Raw genomic sequence first — 21,561 nt, 5'->3', positions numbered from 1 at the left:
ATCTCCAGGAACAGAACCACATTCCTGTTGTGAACGCTTGCAGATGTTCTGTGATGAAAAATTAAGAAACACGGATGCGTTTGTTATTCCGATAATGGCCATCCATGAAGTTGGCCAGTACATAGCAAGGTTAGAAAATAAAAAGTCTTCCGGACTTGATGAAATAAGTAATAAATTATTAAAATTGTCTACTCCTTATATAGTAGAGTCTCTGACTTATGTTTATAATTTATGTATTCAACACAATGATTTTCCAAAAGAATTTAAAAAAGCGAAAGTCATACCTTTGCCAAAGAAAAAAGGTTCTCAAGACTTAAATGATTTTAGACCTATATCTTTGTTATCTGTATTATCTAAGCCTCTTGAAAGGCATGTTCAAAAACATCTGGTTACTTATTTGGAGGACCACAATCTCTTGCATCAACTTCAGTCTGGTTTTCGCTCTCAACATTCATGTAACACTGCCCTTGCCAGATTAACTGATTCATGGTACTCATCCATCAATAGGTTAGACATTTCTGGTGATGTTTTCTTGGACCTAAAAAAAGCTTTTGACCTCGTGGATCACGAGATCCTTCTACAGAAATTAAAGTGTTATTTGAAAAGTTCTAGCACTGTCGCTTTTTTTTACTCTTATCTTAAAGAGAGGGTTCAATCTGTATACGTACACGATACGTACTCTTCTCAGGGCACTGTGAAATGTGGAGTGCCACAGGGGTCTGTTTTAGGACCTGTATTATTTTGCATGTATATAAATGATTTGCCCTTGTACCTACAGTCCGAATCTGTTGAGTGTCATATGTTAGCAGATGATACTACCTTACATGCAACAGGGAAAAGCCCTGCACAAATTCAAGACAAATTACAACAGAGCCTAAACGATGTTTCTGAGTGGTGTTCTGCAAATCGTATGCTTATTAATCCAGTTAAAACAAAGTCTATGATAATCAGCACTCGCCAAAAACATCAACTTTCAGAAATGACTCTGAGTCTGTCCCTAAATGAGCACTCCATTGAGCAAGTAGCTGAGCACCGTTTACTGGGACTTACTGTTGATAATAATCTCAAATGGCAGACTCACATCAATGGAATCTGCAAAAAAATTGCTAAAAACCTGTTTCTTTTGTCAAAGTTACAAAGCATTATTAATCTAGACACAAGGAAACTATTTTACAATGCCCACATAAAACCCCATATTGATTATGCTTCCATAGTATGGGACGGGTGTAGTGAAGTTCACTTGAAGAAGCTGAACTCGCTCCAGCGTAGAGCTGCTAAACTAGTTCTGCCCAGTCCATCTCTTTCTACAAAGGAAAAGATGAAAAGTATTGGGATGTTAAGCTTAAAAAAGCAGCTTTTGTATAATAAATGTTCATTTATGTATAAAGTCGTCTATAAGGACGCCCCAACATATCTTATACAACTCTTCAAATCATCTCCGTCATATTATTCAAACACTCGAAATAACCTTGCCTTGTCAAGGCCCCGCATCGATTTGTTTAAAACTAGTTTTTCTTATTCTGGTGCGTTCCTTTGGAATTCACTACCTGTAAATATCAAGTCATGTCTGTCATTATCTTCTTTTAAAAGACAGCTCCGAAAGCACCTCTCTAACGACTAAGTCGGTGTACAATTTGTGCGAGTGTGTGTGAAAGAGAAAGTGTATAGTATGCTTCCATTAACAAGCACACTTTTGAATTTTTTATTTTTATTTTGTTATACTTTTCCCCACATAATTTTGTTTTATTTGATTTTTTGTTTAAATGTTTTCATTCTTTATATTTGTTCTTTGTTTCATGTGTGTATTATAGTAGGGACTAGCTGTAAGAAAGGACCATATGGACCTAATGCTATCATCCCTCGGTAATAAAGTTTTCGAGTTCGAGTTCGAGTTCGAGTTCAAAATTCAGTCATTGACCCGGGGTCACAAGACCAGAGTCTTTTTAATTATATGGGCAAAAATTTCTCAGCTGTTCAACTTGAAATTGTTTGGGCGGAAGTGATAGAACATCAAGTCCAGCATGCATTGTTCTTTCATAATACTTCCTGTACCCACAACAGAAAATTCGTCTGCTACCAAACGAACAAGCAAGGTCCTACCTTCTCCTTTGAGACGTAAATTTCCTATAGTTTGTGCCCAATACACCGGAAGCACCTATTGTGTGGATTTTTAATCATTTTTACCTAAAAAGTGGGCTTTGCCTTATACAAAGAAGCACCTTGTAGTCCCAACATTTTTTCCCATATCCGTCTTAATTCAGTTCAAATTAGGCAGTGTATAAAGTACAGTTTACAAATAGCACAAATCAAAACAGGATCATTTTAGCAATAAGGCTTTTTACCCAGTCAAAGTGAGACATAAAGGAAAGGCTTTCTGCGCACACACACACACACACACACACACACACACACACACACACACACACACACACACACACACACACACACACACAGACAGACACTGTATCATTATAACACCATAACAACATACAATAAAGGATGACAGCACCAAAATATTCAACCATTACTTTGGCCACTGGTTGTTTCCCATGACACAGATGACGGCAGCTTCCATCAGCAAGTCTTTCAGTGCCACGTCCACTTTGTGGAAGTCTGCAGGCTCGATCACATGCCTGAACACCAGATCAGCACAGCAACAAAGGGCATGACGGAGCTGCCCCAAGGCGATGAGCGTGGAAAGCTCCAAGGCTGATTCCTCCAGTTTTGCACGAATCTTATGCAGCTGCTCCTTCACACGCTCACATTGACCTTGCAGGGTCTGTGCTTCACTTTGTTCTGCAGCAACAGCATCTGCCTCGTATTCCAGGTTCTGCAAAGGTTAAAACTGTGTCAAATCATGCCTGCTGGAGCGTTTTTTTTTTAGAGATCTGTAATCTTTAAACAAATAGAGTACACAACAGTAACCAGGTTTTGTACTCTGCAAGAACCTTTTGCACTGAAGTTTCGGGAACATTTTTGTCAGAAGTCTTTGCAAAGTCACTTTCTGGCTCAATTAGGGAAGGCCTTACAAACTCAGCACTGTGCACAAAAACTTAAAAAACAACAACAAATTAATGAATAGATACTGAGAATTTATTATTTCTCCTTCCTCTGTCCTTAGAAAGATTTGACGTTCCGTATCCATATACATACACCTCCCAAGTCAACAGCTGAGACCTAGCTTGACTAAAAAATAGAATAGAAACTGTAGAAGTTAAATTTCTTTGAGAATTGTTGCTTATTAGAGAATAGGACTGAGAGAAAAACATGCAACAACACTTCCACTCTGTGCAAGAGTCTTCCAAAATTTGTTCAAAGTAGACACACTCTAGACTACAGCGTGCCAACGTTTACGTGCGATTGCCATCTTTTGTGTGTGCTCATACACACACACACGCACACGTTTTCCTCTCAGACAACAACCAGTGTGATGTTCAATACAACACATAAAACACTAACTTCGATGCAGTAAATGATGAGCAGACTGAGCTCTGTGAGCACTGGCGCCGACTGCTCGGTTTGACCTGCCATGTGTCCTTCAATGACGCTTCGGGCCTCGGACAGGAATGTATTGATGAAGTCTGCCACTTCAAGCTCACTGCAAGAAAGCATGCATCATTACTAATCTAACTTTCATTATATCTATCCATATTTCAAGATCATACATTTCTCTTTATGTACTGCTTTTTTGTGTGTGTGGGTTGGAGGGGGCTGTGCGTTAGCAGGCAAGGGGAGGATACAGTCATGGCATTATGTTGACTTTTGTTTTTCAGCATAAACTGGTAACATCAGGTGTCAACAAAAGGTGAGCACTCCACTGTTCCAACACATGATAACATTCTCATATACTTCTGTGCATTTATTTTCAAGGACAACTATTTTGTTTTCCTGTTGTGGAATTCCATACTGTTAGAGACCTACATTGCAAACAATATATTATAGCAGCCAATGTGGCGTTTATATGTGTCACCATAACTTGGCACATTTTTTTTACTTCATTACTCCTGTAACATAAAACCACCTGTGTTTGAGAAGAAGACGAAGAATGAATGAACGCAGGACAGGCGATGGGTCCATCTGATCATCACGCAAGGTCAGCTGCTGTGTCTGCACAGTGGTCACACCTTCCACATGCCGGATGACATAGGAGAAGATGTGCGCCACAGCCTCTGGTTCTGGGGGCTCCTGGCCTGAGAAGCACAGCTGGGAAATGACTGCCATCAGAAAGGCGCTGGTCTGCCGCTGGTACCTCACCAGATTCTCCACTGCAGCTCTGAAGCGTGAAGTTCAATGTTATGTTGGGCATCAAGAATAATTCTATGTTTTTGTTTAAAAAGTGATCATCACTTCTCTCACAATAACTAATTTCAAACTTTAGGATGACAAAAACATGCTGACTTTACGGCCAGAACATCAGAAAAAAAACTTGTTTACTATGTGATACATGAGGAAAACATGCATTTAATTGTAAATCTATGCCACTTAAAATGGGCACAAAATCCAAAATTTTAATAATAAATTTTCATTTAATTAATATACTTACCCAACTCACATATAGCAATTAACTCTAGTTCAGTGCTGGTAACGCTGTACGCGTTCCCCTTGGTAACAAGGGAGACCACCCTAAAAAAGAGTGATCCATCCCATAATATCAGACCGATGTCCGGTCCAACATCCGTATGCGTGCGCATACGCCGCCATTTGTATCATTCGAACGAAGCCCAACTCACTACTTTTTTAGAACCCAATACCACCACAGCGGGGAGGCGGGAGGGTTTAAACGATGTGAGTTGGGTAAGTATATTAATTAAATGAAAATTTATTATTAAAATTTTGGATTAAATTACATAACTTTACCCAACTCACATATAGCAGATTGCTACTATAGGTGGTGGGTAACTTACCAAAATCTAGGCACGCAGGACCTGCCCCGCAGCTACCATCGCAGGTAGAGCAGAGCTTCCGTCCTGCCTCACAGAAGAGACGTCTCTGAGGTAGAAATTGACAAAGATGTCCTCAGAACGCCAGTATGCAGCTTCCAGTACTTCGGCTAGCTTGCCGGACCGGAGAACCGCCACTGAGGATGCCCAGGCTCTCGCCTCGTGGGTTCTAGCCGCGGTGAGAGGCAACACAGCCCTAACGTCACCCGACTGCAAGTGCCACCAGGCATATGCTCGCTTGATCAGAGTGGAGATCCATTTGGTCAGAGTCACCTTCGCAATATCCTTACACCTAGCCGTGTTTAAAGATATGAAAAGTAGTTTCTGACTTTCTGACCTTAAAAGCCGTGTTCGAGACAGGTAACATCGGAGAGCCCTCACGGGACAATTTGCAATATCGGGATCTCCAGGAGCCAAAATCTTGCTCAAGGGTGGAATGCGCAAGATTGGAGAAAGCTGGCCGGGTTTCTGGTTTTTCGCGAGGAAGCCGGGAACAAATTTGAGAGAAATGGAACCATCCTTCTCGAACGCAATATCTTTATCTAAACCCGACAAAGAGTGCACCTCGCTACCTCTCCTTGAAGTAGCGAGAAGCGTTAAAAACACAGTCTTACGCGTCAAATCGGCCAAACTGGCTGACAAAAGAGGCTCGAACTCGTCCGACGCTAAAAAACGTAAGACCAAAAACAAATCCCACGCAGGGAGAAGCGATTTTGAACGAGCTGCTAACAGGGCAGCCCCCTTGATAACGCTAGCTATCACTCCTCCGAGTGCAATTTTGTGGCCTAATTGCGCGAGAGTCGATGAGATCGCGGACCTCCTGACCCTAAAAGAAGAGGGAGAAGCTCCCTGATCAGCCAACCAAGACAGATGGTTGGCTACATGAATAGACCTAGGTGAAAGAGGTTTAACCCCATTAAGCACGCACCACCTAGACCAAGATGCCCAGTGCGATGAGTAAACCGAAGAAGTCGATTTTCTATGTGCATGGCCAACGAATTTCAGAGTAGAGGAAGAGGCCCCTGCCCTACGCAAAGCGCTTCGGACAGAATCCACGCGTGTAGGGCCAGGACCTGTGGGTTCTCGTGCTGAACGCCTGACCGAGGCTGCACGAGATCTCCTCTTTTCAGGGCGAGAGGGATCGGGGGCCGAACTGCTAGACGCAGTAGGTCGGGAAACCAGTGCTGGCTTGGCCACAGCGGAGCGACCAGAACCAGCGCTGGTTTCTCCAAGTCCACTTTCCTGAGGACTTTGCCTAAGAGGCAGAACGGAGGGAAGGCATACGCCGGAAGATCTGACCAATCTATTTCCAGCGCATTCACCTTCCAGGCCAGAGGATCCGGGAAGGGGGACACGAAGAGAGGAAGTCTCGCCGAAAACCTCGTCGCAAAGAGATCTATCATGGGCTTGTCGATCCGCGACCAAAGCCGCTGCAAGGACTGGTGTGTGAGAGTCCACTCTGAATGAACAATCCTGTCCCCTCTGCTCAGTGTGTCAGCAAGGACGTTTAAGCTGCCCTTCAAGTACACTGCTGACAACAGAATGTGCTGGGCGTGACACCACGTCAGAATGCGACATGCAATGTCGGAAAGACTGTGAGACCGAGTCCCCCCCTGCTTGTTCACATACGACGCGACAGACATGTTGTCGGTGTGAAGACGGACATGACTGCCCTCCAGGAAAGGCTTGAACGCTAGAAGCGCCAGGGAAACGGCCTCCAACTCCAGTACATTGATATGCAGGGAGGCCTGAGTGCAATCCCAAACTCCCGAAACCATGTGCTCGTCCAGATGAGCACCCCACCCCGTCAGAGATGCGTCCGTAAACAACTCTCTCTCCGGCGGTGGACGAACAATGGGAACTCCTAGGAACAAATCCGGAAGGAGCCACACACCTGTGGTCTGCTGAAACCAAGTTCCCAGTGCGATCGGAACACTCCAGTCCTGGGATGTCTGATCCCACCTTGACTGCAGGGAGGCCTGAAAAGGCCTCTTGTGAACCCTGCCCAGCGGAATGAGGGAAGCCATGGATTCCATCTGACCCAGAACCGAAGTCAGAACCCTTGCACTGGCATGATTCTCTCCGTAGAGAGACCGAATCAGACCCTGAAGCTTGTCGATCCGCCTTTGAGACGGCCGGACAGACCACCGAAGCGTGTCGAATTCCATGCCCAGGTAGGTAAACCTCTGGGATGGTTCCAACTCGGATTTTGTCAGGTTGACAGAGAAACCCAGCTGTGCCGCCCGGCACCCTCTGCGTAACCCTCTGGAGGATTAACCAATCGTCTAGGTAAGCTCTGAGACGGATGCCTTCCTGTCTCCCAAGAGCGCAAAGCTGCCTGACCACTATCGTGAAAATCCAGGGGGCTAAAGACAGGCCGAACGGCAGAGCCCTGAACTGGTAAGCTTTGCCGCCCCAAGGAAAGCGGAGCCACTTCCTGTCTGAGACATGTATGAGGACGTGAAAGTAAGCGTCTGTTAAATCGATCGACGTCGCCCAATCTCCCGGCCGTAAGGCCTCCCGAACCGAAGTTGGAGTTTCCATGGTAAACTTGATTACCCTCAGAAACTTGTTCAGGGGAGAAAGATCTAGCACAGGCCTCCACGCCCCCGAGGCTTTCGGCACTACGAAAAGTCTGCCGTAAAACCCCGGTGACCGCGCGTCCAAGACCTCCTCTATAGCTCCCTTGAGCAGCAGAGCCGAGACCTCCTTCTGGACCGCGTCCCGTGCCACCAAATCCTTTGGCGCCCTGCAGGGCGGGATTATCCTGACCAGGGAAGCCTTCTGCCCTGACCAGAGAAGCCGGAACCCCGAACGCACTATCCCAGCAACCCACTTGCTGTCCACTAGTTGCAGCCAGGAAGTTAGGGCCCTGGACGGGCCGCCCGCTACAACCAGCGCGGGGGCTACCAGGATGTGCTGTTCGGGGGAGTTTCATTGGGGGTGAGGCTTGCGCTCCGACCACCTGGAACCGCCAAACGATTGACCCCTCTTAGAGTAGGGAGCCCCACGTCCCCTACCCCTAGAGGCAAAAGACTGCTTCTGAGCCTTCCCACCGCCAGAGGTGGAAGTCTGAGGCTTGGCTGAGGAGTAACCCTGCGTCTGAGGTTTGCCCTGAGGCTTCTGAAAGCCCTGCGAAGCCAAATGCGCGATTGCGACATCCCGCGCGTCTTGCGTTTCCTTTTGGAGAGCGTCAAAAGACGCCTGTCCCAAAAGAGACCCCTCGGAAAAGGGAGAGACCTTCAACCTCTCAATGGTCGCGGTGTTCCTGAACCTAGACCCCGCCAAAAAGGCTGATCTCCTTGAGTGCACTGCGTGAGTGTACAGCCTGGCAGACAACGCCACCTGCTCTCTAGTCACTTTCGCCAGAGTAGCCAGCAGTGTAGAAGCATCTGCCGGCGACGCGTCAAAGCGAAATTCAAAAGGGTCGAGTGATGAGGCAATCGATCTGGACAAGGACCTTTGCAGAGACTCCGACACAGACGCATGGGTGAAACCTATGAAAATCAAATTGACTGAAAATTTTTTGAGGCAGGGGTCCATGGGCCGCCCAGGCCCTGGCGTTAGGGGGTCCAGGGGGGCAACGCCCCCCCGGCCGAAAACGAATTTTTGCATTATACATTGTGATTTTGTGGCCTTTCCTGGCAAAAAAATACACTTTTTGTCACTATCATGCAGGTCAAAAAAATACCTTCAGATTCTAATGATATGGTAAAAAGGGTAAACAAAATCAAAACAATTCACAGAAGTAATCATTTTTCTTTTGTATCTTTTCACACTTGCATCTTCCAACACAACGACACAATTGATAACAACAGCCAATTACTAAATGAAATAGAAACTGAACAACTGAACAACTGAAATAAAAGTTCGAAATATTTAATTATAAGAAGCAAACATTGCCAGACAGGCATTGAAATAAATGATGAAACAGAATGTCACACATGCAAACAGCATGATGTAGCACTGCACAAAGTAGCAACTAAGCAGTAGCATCTCTTATAGTGCAAAGTTCTCAAGGAAAAGCACTTGAGTTTCAAGCACCAAACTTATCACACACAGTTTTAGTTTCATGAACTCCAACCAGTCCCATCGCCATTTGTTGGCTAGACCAGCATCAATAAGATCTGTCCATGCGTTTTCCGTCAAAACCGGCATCTTTGTCGCAGAAATCGTGTCACCACTTCGTAATGCCTGCCAAAACACGAGAACTTTTTTTTATCGTGATGCAGAGCGAATCCGAAAGCGAAGAAACCTCACCTACGGGGTTTACCGCATAGCAGTTCGAAAACGCGTTCCGCTTAAAAATAAAAAATAAATAAATAAATTTTTTTTTTTTTTAATAAAAATTGCGGATTGACGGAATTTCCGTCAGACTTATTTTCAGATTGACGGATTTCAGTCAATTGACGGGCTACTTTCACCCATGCAGACGTGAGCTCCAGCAAAGACCTCCCAACCTCTTCCAAAGCTGCGAGAGAACCGTCAGTATAGGGGACCACCCTATCCTTACTGTAACCGTCTTCTCTCAGCGCGGCGAGTTCCGGCGTCACCGGAAGCACACCAGACGGCAGAGCAAAAGTGTCAACAAGATTGACAGGCCTTGGGTTGAACTTGAACTTCGGAACACCGGAAGCAGCTCGAACCCCAGGCTTTGCCAACCACGAGAGAACGTCATCCGGGGCATCACCGTGTTGAACCAACAACGGCACCGCCGGTTGACGCTTCCCACCCAAAACGTTTGCCAACTCGTAGGCAATGGTTGAAGATTCCCGGAAGCGGAAGCAAGATCTTTGCTCCTGTGCACTCCGGAAATCATCCAACGCCGAACAGGGTGGATGAAGCTGAGCCTTGCCCTTCACCACCCCTTCCGGGAAGTACCTGAACGCTGTTTCCGCCGCCAGCGCCACTGCGGCTGACAACTTAGCGGGCAAATTCAGTTGGGAATCCTCTACCACAGAGGCATCCCCGTCATCCGCCCTACCCTCCGACTCGAGCTCAAACTCAGACCCAGGAGGCAGAACTTCAGACAATTATTCGTCGGCAGAACCGACCACTTCCTGCCCCCTGGGCGGAAGAGGACTAAAACGGTCCCCGATATTCTCGTCAAGAGACCTACGGATACGTTCGTCCTTTCGCTGCTCATAAGAACTCTCAAGGCCTCCAACGCACAAGAGAGCCCCCTGAGCTCGCACACCGCTTTCGCAAGAGGACCTAGCTACACGCGGTGTAGACATACCTTGAACTGGCGTCGACACATTCAGCAGAGACACCAAGTGGGAACCCCCATCCTGCGAAGCATGAACATCAGCCCGAGTCACGGTCGCCGAAGGCTTAGCGGAAGTCGAAGCGGGAGCTGCAGGAGACTGCCGGATCTTGGCTAAAGAGAAAGCATCAGAAACACCCGCCGGAAGAGAACGCAATTCCTCCCGAGTGGAAGATAATTCCGACGCTAACGTCGAAACCTGAGCACTCAGCGTCAACAATAACGCCGCGACGTCAGCTGGTGCTAACCCAGAGCAACCAGGTGAAACAGAAGCAGTAGATGCTACACCAGAAAGACTACTCTTGTCAGAAAGTAAACAAGTCTGACCCGAAGTTGCTTGAACGTCTGCCAAAACGGGAGACTTAACAGAAGTTGGCTCTGACGATAAAGACGCGGATTTACCTGCGCCCTTATCTCTCCTCGAGCTTCTTTAGGAGGCGTATCGTCAGGTACCTGCCTCGAACTAGGCTTCCGTTTAGCGCTATCAATGAGCGCAGCCTCCGCCATAGCAAACAACTCACGAAAAATTTTCACAGAAAAAAATTTCAGAAAAAATTTTACAAGTACAACAAGCGACGAAACGTCGCTAAAGTTACAACAAAATCAGAAAGATCTCACCACACAACATAGGTACAGGTGTAAAGCTAGGCGGCGACCAAGGGGAGAAGCCAAAGCCAAAGACTCTGGCGAAAAGCTGAAAACAGCCGGAGCGTACGTCAGGAGCGTCCAGTCCACTTGAAACGCTGAGAGAGAATGATACAAATGGCGGCGTATGCGCACGCATACGGATGTTGGACCGGACATCGGTCTGATATTATGGGATGGATCACTCTTTTTTAGGGTGGTCTCCCTTGTTACCAAGGGGAACGCGTACAGCGTTACCAGCACTGAACTAGAGTTAATTGCTATATGTGAGTTGGGTAAAGATATGTAATTTAATAGTCCTGTGGAAAAATACAGGTGTGCACCTAAACTAGTACAACATGCCAGTGAGGTTCTGTTCATGTATTACAACTGCACGTGTAGACACCTGGGCATTTCAGTGTCCAGACCCTCCAGAAAATATCAAAACCAATTTCCAAAACTCTGCCTCAATGAGTGGTCTTTGCGTAAAACTGTGGATGTAAAATCCATGATAGTATACCTGTCTTGGCAACCTGAAGTCTCAGGGTCAAAGTCAGCAGGCACATCCTTGTGACATTCTGGACACTGGTTGCTGGTTCTGACATCCTGCGTGTAACACTTGTCACAAATTCGGTGTCCACAGGGCAGCTGTGCCGGTGGCCCCTCCAGCTTTATGGCACAGTGAGCACAGCTTCCTACGTCCCTGAATACATCACAAACAACTACATGTAAGTTGTGAAGAGCTGCTTTCTCCGCAAAGATACTGTCATGGTAAATGATGTAAACAGATCTCTTCTCGGTTTGGTCAAAACAATGAGCATTAATTACGCTGCCTGCATCAACATCCAAACAAATTTAAAGTCTGTACAATTATCAACCAGACAAATGCCTTTGGTTTCATTTTAAGCACAACCTGGATAAAGAGCATGACAAAAAAGATGAATGCTAGTAAATTATTGTGTGCAAATGAATTACCGTATTTGACGGATTACAAGACGCACCGTTTTATAAGCCGCACCCCCGACTTTAAACAAAACAAGAAGAGCAAACGCTCGATCGAGTCACTTTCGCAGTTCTGAATATTATATGAGGCATCAGATGGACAGGAAGAAATTGCTATTCACAACACAATGAGTCACGTTCACATAAAATTTGAGCCCGGTCACTTTTATAGTTTCCGAGAAAAGCCCAACGTTAAGTTGTGTGTTGCCGAACAGAAAAGGCTAGTTATCTCCCTTGTTTTTCTGATAACGTTCGTAAAAGGCTACAGATGTAAATACTTTGATGTAAAGAATAATCCTACAAAGTTTCAATCACATCCGATGAACTTTGTCAAAGATATAAAATGTCTAATTTTTCCTTTGATGCTGACCTGTGACCTTGAAAAAGGTCAAAGGTCAACGAAACCATCGTTAAAGTGTAGAGGTCATTGGAGGTCACGACTAAACAAAATATGAGCCCGATCGCTTTGATAGTTTCCGAGAAAAGTCCAACGTTAAAGTGGTGTCTACGGACGGCCGGCCGGACGGCCGGCCGGCCGGCCGGACAGACTAACACTGACCGATTACATAGAGTCACTTTTTCTCAAGTGACTCAAAAATTGGGACGAGCCACGTATAGGCCGCGTCACTATATTAGCCGCCGTCGAAAAAAATATAATCAGATTGTGTCAATCAATCAAAACAACCAGGCAAACGAAAGTACGGTATTTGGCGAAATCGGCTCCGAGAATAAACAAGTGAAACAAAGAAGAAAAGTGAAAAAGTTTGAAGAAAAATATCACACACACAATTTGTAACCAACACACACATGTAGTCCCGCCCGGAATAAGCTTTTTTGGGATGATTTACGACTTTAGCGCACATTTCGAGCAGACGAAAACACAACATAGCAGCTCTCGCTCCTCCAACTATCGCGAGACACAAAATAACGAAATCTCGCGAGCGTGAGATCCTAATACATCCGGTGTTTCTCTGTACGCTATCTTGTCACGACGACTTGTTGACAAACGAAGATTCGCGAAAGAAAGAGAAAAGCGCCGAGTCTTGAGTAGAGAGCTAATAAAGTACCGGTAATCGCTAATCGAGCGAAATGAAAATCCGCGGCGACTTTCATTAGGTGAATGCTATTCAAGTTTAGGTAACGTTTTAGCCGCATCTTTTTATAAGCCGCAATGCGATTTTTTTTTTTTTAAAGTCGCGGCTTATAGTCCGTTAAATACGGTAGATCATATTGGAACCACAGGACACTCCGAGCATCTACGAGGGTACATTTGGAGACCATAAAATACAGAAGAAGATGATATGTAAGAAGATGTCAAGAAAAAAAAACCTACCCCAGCAGTTTTTTCACCATTTGTCCATTGGCTCTCTTCAGGTATTTATCAACGTTATCCAGAGTCTTCTTCGTCTTCAAGTCAGCTTCATCGCCGAGTAGCTATACCAACAACAAAAATACATTCAGCAACCCAAGAGAAATAAAGACAGATACATCAACACCCTTCATCTTGATAGGTGAAACAGCTAGGCTCTATGGCAGTTGTCTTACATCCAGCCCAATATTGTTGCTTCATAACTCTACTTTATCTCACAGTTTTTCAACCGAACGCTTTCTGGCTCCACTGCAAAATCTTGGACAAAGAAGTAGAAGACACAGACAAAAAAGACACAGAAGAAAAAGAAGACACAGAATAATTATTAGAAGACAAAGAAGACGAAGAAGAAACTCAGATGCCAGTAAAGAAGCTAGAGTCGCTTACAGTCCACAGCAGGTTGTAGTTGATGGGGTCTACCCTGACGCTGTCCGTGTCTCTGACCAGGGGACTCATGTAGTCAATGAACAGCTTCACAGTGGATACCCTTGTCCACAGGCATCTGTTGGAAGTGTACAAAACAGTATGATACTACAGATGGAAGGACACGTGCAAAAATCAGTTTTCTACTCACAGCAGCCAGTGTTCTGTTTGGCTTATGTGTGGTTAACCTGTTCGCTGCCCGTAAATATTTGTATACAAAGCATTACTTGTATTTATTTATTTATTTATTTTTTTAATTTTCATTACTTTATTGTCCCATCGCTGGGAAATTCGGGTCGCTTCCTCCCAGTGGAAAGCTAGCAGCAACGGAGTCGCGCTACCCAGGTGTCTGCGTGTTTAGGTGTATTCAGCCACCTGCACTTATGGCAGAATGACCAAGGTCTTTTACGTGCCATTGTGATGACACGGGGGTGGGACATGGCTTCCGTCTCTGGGTCTGCACATAAAGTTGACCCGTGTCCGTCCCGGCCCGAATTCAAACCTGCGACCTTCCGATCACAAGTCCAGTGCTCTACCAACTGAGCTACTGAAAACTTGCAATGTGCCCTTGGTGTATAAATGAATACACCATGCATGCACACATTGTTTTGTTGTTGCATGTTGTTGTTCTTCTTTGTTGTTTATTAAACAGTTTGTTGCCCATTAAAACAAGTTACCCAGGACGTCAGCTGACATAATCCTACAGGAAGCAAAAGCGTTAAATTCCTCTAAATGGAAATTGCACTTATCAGGCTAACAGCAATTTATATCAAGAGAAATGTTATCTGCTAGCATAAACAGCTTACTTAGGCTTTAGGACACAACATTTCATCAAGAGTTCAACTTACACTCAGTTGTTGCTGATCTACCGAGTGTAATACGACCGGTTAACCTTAATTGTCTCATCTAACGTCCTTGATGTGTTTGCCACACCATAGCGCTTAAAGCAATTAATATCAAGGGAAATGTTATTTGCTAGCATATATAGCTTACTTAGGCTTTAGGACAGCACATCAAGACTTCAATTCACACTTGATTTCACTGGTCTACAGAGTGTAAACAAATGCTCATTTCTTCAACCTTTAGTCTCACCTGATGCCCTGGATGTGTTTGCCACACCAGGGGCCATATGAGAACCACAGCTTCTCAGTTTTCCGCCTGACATCTTCTTCCAGCCACATGCAAGTCACTGTTGAGTGGCGGTGTGCATCCTCCAGGACCCGAGATATAACTGGCGCCACAGTGTTGTAGAGGTCAAGCCACTGTCTGCAGCCTTCATCCGTGTTCAGTTGGGTCTTTTGAGGGGTCAGTTCTTGGGTCAAGATCTCTAGCAGTAGAATGTCCTCCACCTGCCACACCAAATTTTGTTTGTTTGTTTGTTTGCTTAACGCCCAGCCGACCACGAAGGGCCATATCAGGGCGGTGCTGCTTTGACATATAACGTGCGCCACACACAAGACAGAAGTCGCAGCACAGGCTTCATGTCTCACCCAGTCACATTATTCTGACACCGGACCAACCAGTCCTAGCACTAACCCCATAATGCCAGAAGCCAGGCGGAGCAGCCACTAGATTGCCAATTTTAAAGTCTTTGGTATGACCCGGCCGGGGTTCGAACCCACGACCTCCCGATAACAGGGCGGACGCCTTACCCCTAGGCCAACCATGCCGGTCCACACCAAATAAAACACTTGGAAACTCATACAAGCACTGCCAGCTTTCTTGGTCCATCAAAACAACATTCCAGTGAAGAAGAGTTTACAAAGAAGACAGTGTCACAAGGTAAAATGGCTGTGCAATGGAATGTGTAAACGTCTGACCAAGCAGTCTCGGCCCAAAACAACTTTAAACTGACGACTTCAGAATGTACTGCAAATCAGTCCATTCAACTGCTGTTTAAACTCACTGAATTCAAATCCAACACTATTATAATTCTCAAAATAAAAGTAGAGAGAAAAATCATAATGATAATAAAAATCTAAGCTAAAGCAGGAGCAATGACGAAACAAAATGCAGGTCTGAGATTGCTGTAGAGGGAAGATTTGATGCTACTTGCACAAAAAAGCATTAAACTTACAGGCAACTGAATTGTTTAAAAAATTGGTTTCTAATGCAAAATTTATTTCCGTTAGCACACACCAGTCACTGGCAGGCACATGTTCCCAACACTAATGAGAAAATGATGGCACATAAACCACAGATCAGCAAATGCCTCCAATGCAACTCTTCCTGAACATTCATGATGTGAGTCATGAGGAAGAACCTGAAACCATGTTGAACAGAGTTTTCTACAAAATAAAAGGAGCTTTACCAGCTCTGGCTCTGGATCTGGCCCCAGCGTCTGTGGATCATGTCGTCTTTCCTGCAGAGCCTGAATGGCGTGTGGGTGACAGGCAGCCATATCCAGCACAGCCTGCAGTCTGGGTCGTGCGGCTAGCAGAACGTGGTGCACTCTGACCAGGACGTGGATCAGTCTGTACAGCTCTACACGCACTACTTCCTGGTCTAGAGCTCCCTGCATACACTGCATCAGCATCTGCAATGGATGACAGGCCGTTAATCTCACCGAGTGTGAAAGAGATCTTTTTCCAGCGCAAATCTATCCCAGATTCTTCCAGGCCATGATTTAGCCATCTGACTGCAGATTGCATAAATCACACCGATCACAAGGTTCTTAGAACTATAGTAGGATTTGCGCCATATAAATATCCTTATTATTATAAATTAATTAAATATCCTGTCTGCCCTGGATGCATGTTTATCGGTGTGTGTTTTTTATAAGCAATTGAGCTGTTAAATATTTTGTATCTAATAAACTATCATTTCAAGCTCGTGCGTATTTTTTCTATACAGACTGCTTTTATGAGAGAAAGCTGATAATTGTGATGAAAATGTGTTGGGAGAAAAATTATATCTGTACAAAATGCAACAAAGCAGTCTAACACTGGGATTTACACATTAAAATCAAACACAGCCCAACAGTCTCCTTATACCATTAAACATCGAATAAGCCAGCACTGTCAGGAAGTTGAAGTTTGACATGCATACACTACAGTGTTTCAACCCTCAACAAACCTGGTGTTGCAGTGGGTTCAGCCTGAAGCAGACATTCAGCCTATCAGCCAGGAAGCATTGTACAAACTGCACAGCAGTTTCCTCATCAGTAATGACGTCTTTCAGATGCTGTCCAAAGACTGATTCCTCCAGAGCTTCAGCAACAGCATCTTCTGAAGTATGACCTGAGCAAAATGGTGACAAAGTTGATTCCCAAACTATGTGTAAAAAGCGAAAGAGATCAAGGGATGGGATTGTAAAGGGGAGAAAGAGACAACATTCGGCTGAAGGTACTTGTAGCTTTTTCATTTAACCTATAATAAACTAAACTTCCATTTCATGACAGACTGTTTTTGCTACCTGTTTCGTTTTTCTTGGTATTCTGGAACAGCAGCAATTAACTCTTCAACCCAACAAGTTTAGTGATATGATATATTGGGGCAAAATGACAGGGTGACTACATAGAAACCCTTTTTTTGTCAACAAAGTACAGGTCAAAGCACCATCATGTAAATGAGACGTACCGTCTTCTGAATCTGATGAGCTGGCAAGGAAGGCCTCCAGCTGTTCAAAGAGCACCCAGGAAAATGGTAAAGCTGGTGCGACGTTTCCAGGCAGAAAAGTGCAGCGACAGGCAAACTCTTTGAGCTGCGTGTGGTGCTCCGACATTGTGGTCAGGTCAGAGTATCGAAGGCAACACACAGCTGGATCACTGAGAATGCTGAGCCAGAGGTTGCGCACCCAGCCTTCCTCCTGCATAAGGTCCAGGTTGTGGTTGGTATCCAGGTATGCCACAACCCCTGCCAGCACTGGCACAATCAGCCGTTCCAGACACTGCATCCAGGCGCGCCTGTCAAAATCACACAACCTTGTCAGCATGGGCTCATAGGTATAGTCCCTACTACTCTAATACTAAGTATAGTGATGCTTATGAATATGTCTTGCAGCTCTGTTGGCTGTTTGAAATACTGTGGACAAAATTTGAGAAGACATGCCCAAAAATGCACAAATGTATCATCGCACCCCACAGCAAGTCAAAGATAGCATTCTCAAGAAACGGTCCATCAGCAAATAGATCCAAACAGCTGACTGGCTGTGAAATACAGATCAGTTGTGGTAGGCAGTGCTGTTAACAGTGGAATCCATACTTTGCTGTGTTAACACTTTCGCGATAAATCAGTAACCGCGCTGACACGCCCATGGACGGGACGCGCATTTTTCAGTATCAGTCATACAAGGTACAAGACTCGTGATTGCTTCCCGGTTTTTGAAGATTGCAATAAATTGAGTTGTTTCCCTTGATACACGTGGTTTTCTCTTCCGGCTTGATCAAATTAGTGCAGATTTGCGTGGTGTTTTCGAACAAAAAAAATGAATCGAAGGCGAGCCTTGTCACGGGAGGAGATTCTCCGGATGTTGGATCTTGAGGATCCTGTAGATCATGATACATCGTGTCGTTTTAGCCTCAAGAAAGGGATAATAGCAGTGATATTGAGGAAGAAACAGTCCAGTTGTTGCTAGTACGAGTCGGCAAACTACTCGTGGTAGGGGGTGATACTGCTAGACGAACATGTATCTCGGAATCGTGCAGGAGCTATGGGGGCGTGGCAGCACTGATAACAATGGATGGCTGGAGCCTTCTAATCCTTTTGGAAATGTTCATAGGTGTACAGTTGGTACTTTGTTGTGAAAATGTGACTTATATTCAATATGGATTACCTAGACATCATTTGGTGAGTGTTACAGTTTTGTTTCATTTGAGTCAGGATGCTGTGAGTGAATGCGTGATTTGCTTGTGTTTTTCTTTGTACTGTCTCCTTATTTCTGTGTACAATGTTAACAATATTTCAGCTAATTCATAGGTTTTACACCTTGTTTGGTTATAACATTATTAATAATACTTTCTGTTAAAAAATAACTTTTAAAAAAAAGCAGTGGAAAATAAAACACACACAAAAAAACGTTAAAAAACACAAATTATCCCCCTTTCACCCCCCTTTCACCCCCCTTTGCTAAAACAAATCGCGTGACAAACTTATAAATAGCACAACTGAACTGGGCATCCATTTTTGAATTAGTACACAAAATTTGGTGGTGATTGGACTTAATTCAAGCTTGCTAGACAGATTTCTTTACAGTTACTGATTTTTGGGAAGTTTCTTGGTGGCAAGCTTGGGCAGGCAGGACGTTAACGCCGTGGCAATGCTAGTCACAATAGTGTTAAAATGAGCCCATTCTGGTGCCCTGGTTAAGTAACCATTTTGATACAAATGCAAGGGTAAAAAGTAACCATTTTGATACAAATGCAAGTGTAAGGTTACGCTTCACCTGCCTCTGCCATTCCATACTACTAACATTTTCTTTTTAAGTAAATGATGTTACATTAAATGTAAACCACTCAACCCCTCATTCACAAATACCACCACTGTGGCCATATCTGTAAACTCCGATGATCAGGAGCCAATACAGTGGAACCCCCCTTTTAAGACAACCCAATTTAAGACGTAATTCCTCCATTTTAAGACCGGTGTTTTCTTGGTCTTTCTGTTCATAACCTCTGGTAAATTTACCCCCATTTTAAGACTCCCTCCTGTTTGAGACCTGATTTTCTCAGAGGTCTTAAAATGGGGGTTCCACTGTACACACCTCATGGTGCCAGCATTCTTGACCCAGTCAGGGTTGGCAGCATCGCGCGAAAGCCAGCCAAGAGGATCCTTGTGGTCGGCACTGGCAGTTTCTTTCTCACGGAGCACTGCAGACACTATCCTCAGCACACCCAGCAGGAATGTGTGGTCAGCTGGAAAGAATGAAACACAGATCTGTAAGATATTCCTGCATTGTCAATTGATAACATTTGCCTGAACAGAGGGACATTCAAGTCATAATCTGATCAAGTGATGCAAAGTTGGTTCTTCTCTTTAAGCATCTAAAAGAAGCCAAACAACAAGAAAGTCCTGTTACATGTTAAGCAAGGCTGTCAGTCCAAAAACTGAACTACATATCAGTAATGTGCAGGATTACTGCAACAAGAAAGTATGAAATTGTGTGTAACATTCTTAAAAACTACCTATGTTCTCAAGCCAGTTGAGGAGGAGCTCAATGCGATGTGTAGAACGAGCATCTTCTCCTTCGCTGTCCCGTATCTTAGCAACAGCACTCTGAACACAGGTCCCAAGTAGATGGCGAGCAAGGTCAAGGCTCAAGCAGAATTTTTCTCCGCCAACCAAATTTTTCTGTTCCTCATTTTCATCAGCTTTCTGCAATCAAAGAGACAATACAAAGCATTTAACATACTTGGTCATCTATGATTCTTGATATCATTTTCATTCAAAACCGGGACTGAGTGGCTTCTTATTAGGTCAGGTTAGGTAAGGTCAGGTCAGGTCAGGTAATATCATATAGTCCTGTGATGTTACCCTCATGGAAATTTGGGTAGCTTTCTCCCTGCAAGTGTGTGTTTATGTTTTCTAAGCCTGAGACTTTTGTTGTGACCTTGGAATCTTTCACTTGTACCATGCACCCCCAAAATCAAATGCACACACATATACACACACACACACCCTTGCATAGAAATTTCCGTCAATATTGAGACGCTCATATAAGATAACTGACTATATCATTTTTTTGTGTTTTGAGAACAATCTGCCTACAGCATCTTACTTTAGTAATAAGTTGCAAACTGCCTATCTCGAGCAGTTGGCAGCGGACTAAACGAGAGATAAAGAGCTGGCAGCAACGTTTTAAATCAGAACAACGGCATAACAACCCAAATAACCTTTGGCATACCAAACAATTATTCTTGTATGAAAGCCGCAGCCTCTGATAAAAAGTGCCTAACTCAGGAACGAAAACGCCAGTTTGCTTACGTATCCGTGACAATGATGTCCGATGGTCTGAGAGTGTGCACTCTCTAACACATGATAGGTACACTTCCAGTAGCTTCCCCTGTAGTTTCACTGCAGAAATGCCTAACACTGAGTTACGTATTTTTCTTGTGAGTATGACGATATGCCTCAAGTTAAATGACGCAGAACAGCCTTATGATACAGGTTGTCTGAAAATTACACTGTCAGGCCTTTCATGTGCTGAAAATATGCACAGTGGAGGTCACCATCACTGCCACCATGATTGCTTGCCTGCCAACCGAAAAGTCACCATGCCTGCCGATCAGTTGTCTTGTGTGTAAGCCAGCACACAAGGCGTATTTTCATTTGGCAGCGAAGCAGCAGTGTTGTGAGATCTGATATGCATACTTTTTAAAGAAAAGGGCGTCATATCCATCCAGGAGACACTGCACAAAATGCACACGAGAGCTTATTTTTCACTGCAACGCTCATGACAGCTTGGCCCAACGTAGTTAATTAATACTCGCAACATTTGCCAAAGTTTTCAGGGGCACAACATTTCCACAGCCTAAAAACCCTCAACAGAGGTATTTCCCAACATTGTCTCTTCACATATAAGGTATGCACAAACAATTTTTTTTATTTTTTTTTTTAACCTCATGTTTGTTGCACGGCAGTGCTGAAGCCAGGAGCTGAGCAGGACTGACAGCTTGTAGTTGTGTCATAGACGGAATGACAAACGGTGGAGTTCGCAGGTCATCAACATGGGCACAGTGCCAAAGTCCACCCTATGTAAGAAAAGAAATGGTCAAAGAAACAGGTAAGTATAGGAAAAAAAACAGTCACAACAACATGGTAACAGTCACTTTAGCAACAACAACAACAATCAGTGATAGATTTACACAAGCAATTATTCCATTTAAGCTAATGTAAATGAAAGAAATCATCCCTGCAACATATACCACACCTCAAGCCCCCCCCCTAATATTCACACACACACACACACACACACACACACACACACACACACACACACAC

The 21,561-nt window shown here is 44.5% G+C and overlaps 1 protein-coding gene across 2 annotated transcripts in view; it reads right to left on the bottom strand.

Annotated features, from left to right (window-relative positions):
• LOC138968960 (E3 ubiquitin-protein ligase rnf213-alpha-like) overlaps positions 1-21,561 on the bottom strand; it is a 123,569-nt gene that overhangs the window by 48,212 nt on the left and 53,796 nt on the right. For both annotated transcript variants that reach the window (XM_070341641.1, XM_070341642.1), the window contains exons 47-59: positions 21,180-21,311; positions 19,746-19,935; positions 19,325-19,475; positions 17,203-17,528; positions 16,700-16,863; positions 15,936-16,160; positions 14,717-14,973; positions 13,589-13,703; positions 13,166-13,266; positions 11,351-11,533; positions 4,022-4,273; positions 3,460-3,598; positions 2,529-2,830 (exon numbers count right to left, since the gene is read on the bottom strand). In XM_070341641.1, coding sequence (XP_070197742.1) covers positions 2,529-2,830; positions 3,460-3,598; positions 4,022-4,273; positions 11,351-11,533; positions 13,166-13,266; positions 13,589-13,703; positions 14,717-14,973; positions 15,936-16,160; positions 16,700-16,863; positions 17,203-17,528; positions 19,325-19,475; positions 19,746-19,935; positions 21,180-21,311 — 2,537 coding nt within the window. The remainder of the gene's footprint in view (positions 1-2,528; positions 2,831-3,459; positions 3,599-4,021; positions 4,274-11,350; positions 11,534-13,165; positions 13,267-13,588; positions 13,704-14,716; positions 14,974-15,935; positions 16,161-16,699; positions 16,864-17,202; positions 17,529-19,324; positions 19,476-19,745; positions 19,936-21,179; positions 21,312-21,561) is intronic.

This window comes from Littorina saxatilis, linkage group LG6 (genome assembly GCF_037325665.1).
Source record: "Littorina saxatilis isolate snail1 linkage group LG6, US_GU_Lsax_2.0, whole genome shotgun sequence".
Taxonomy (NCBI): domain Eukaryota; kingdom Metazoa; phylum Mollusca; class Gastropoda; order Littorinimorpha; family Littorinidae; genus Littorina; species Littorina saxatilis.
Note: the sequence above shows the minus strand (reverse complement) of the source record. Positions and strands in the feature narration are given on the sequence as shown.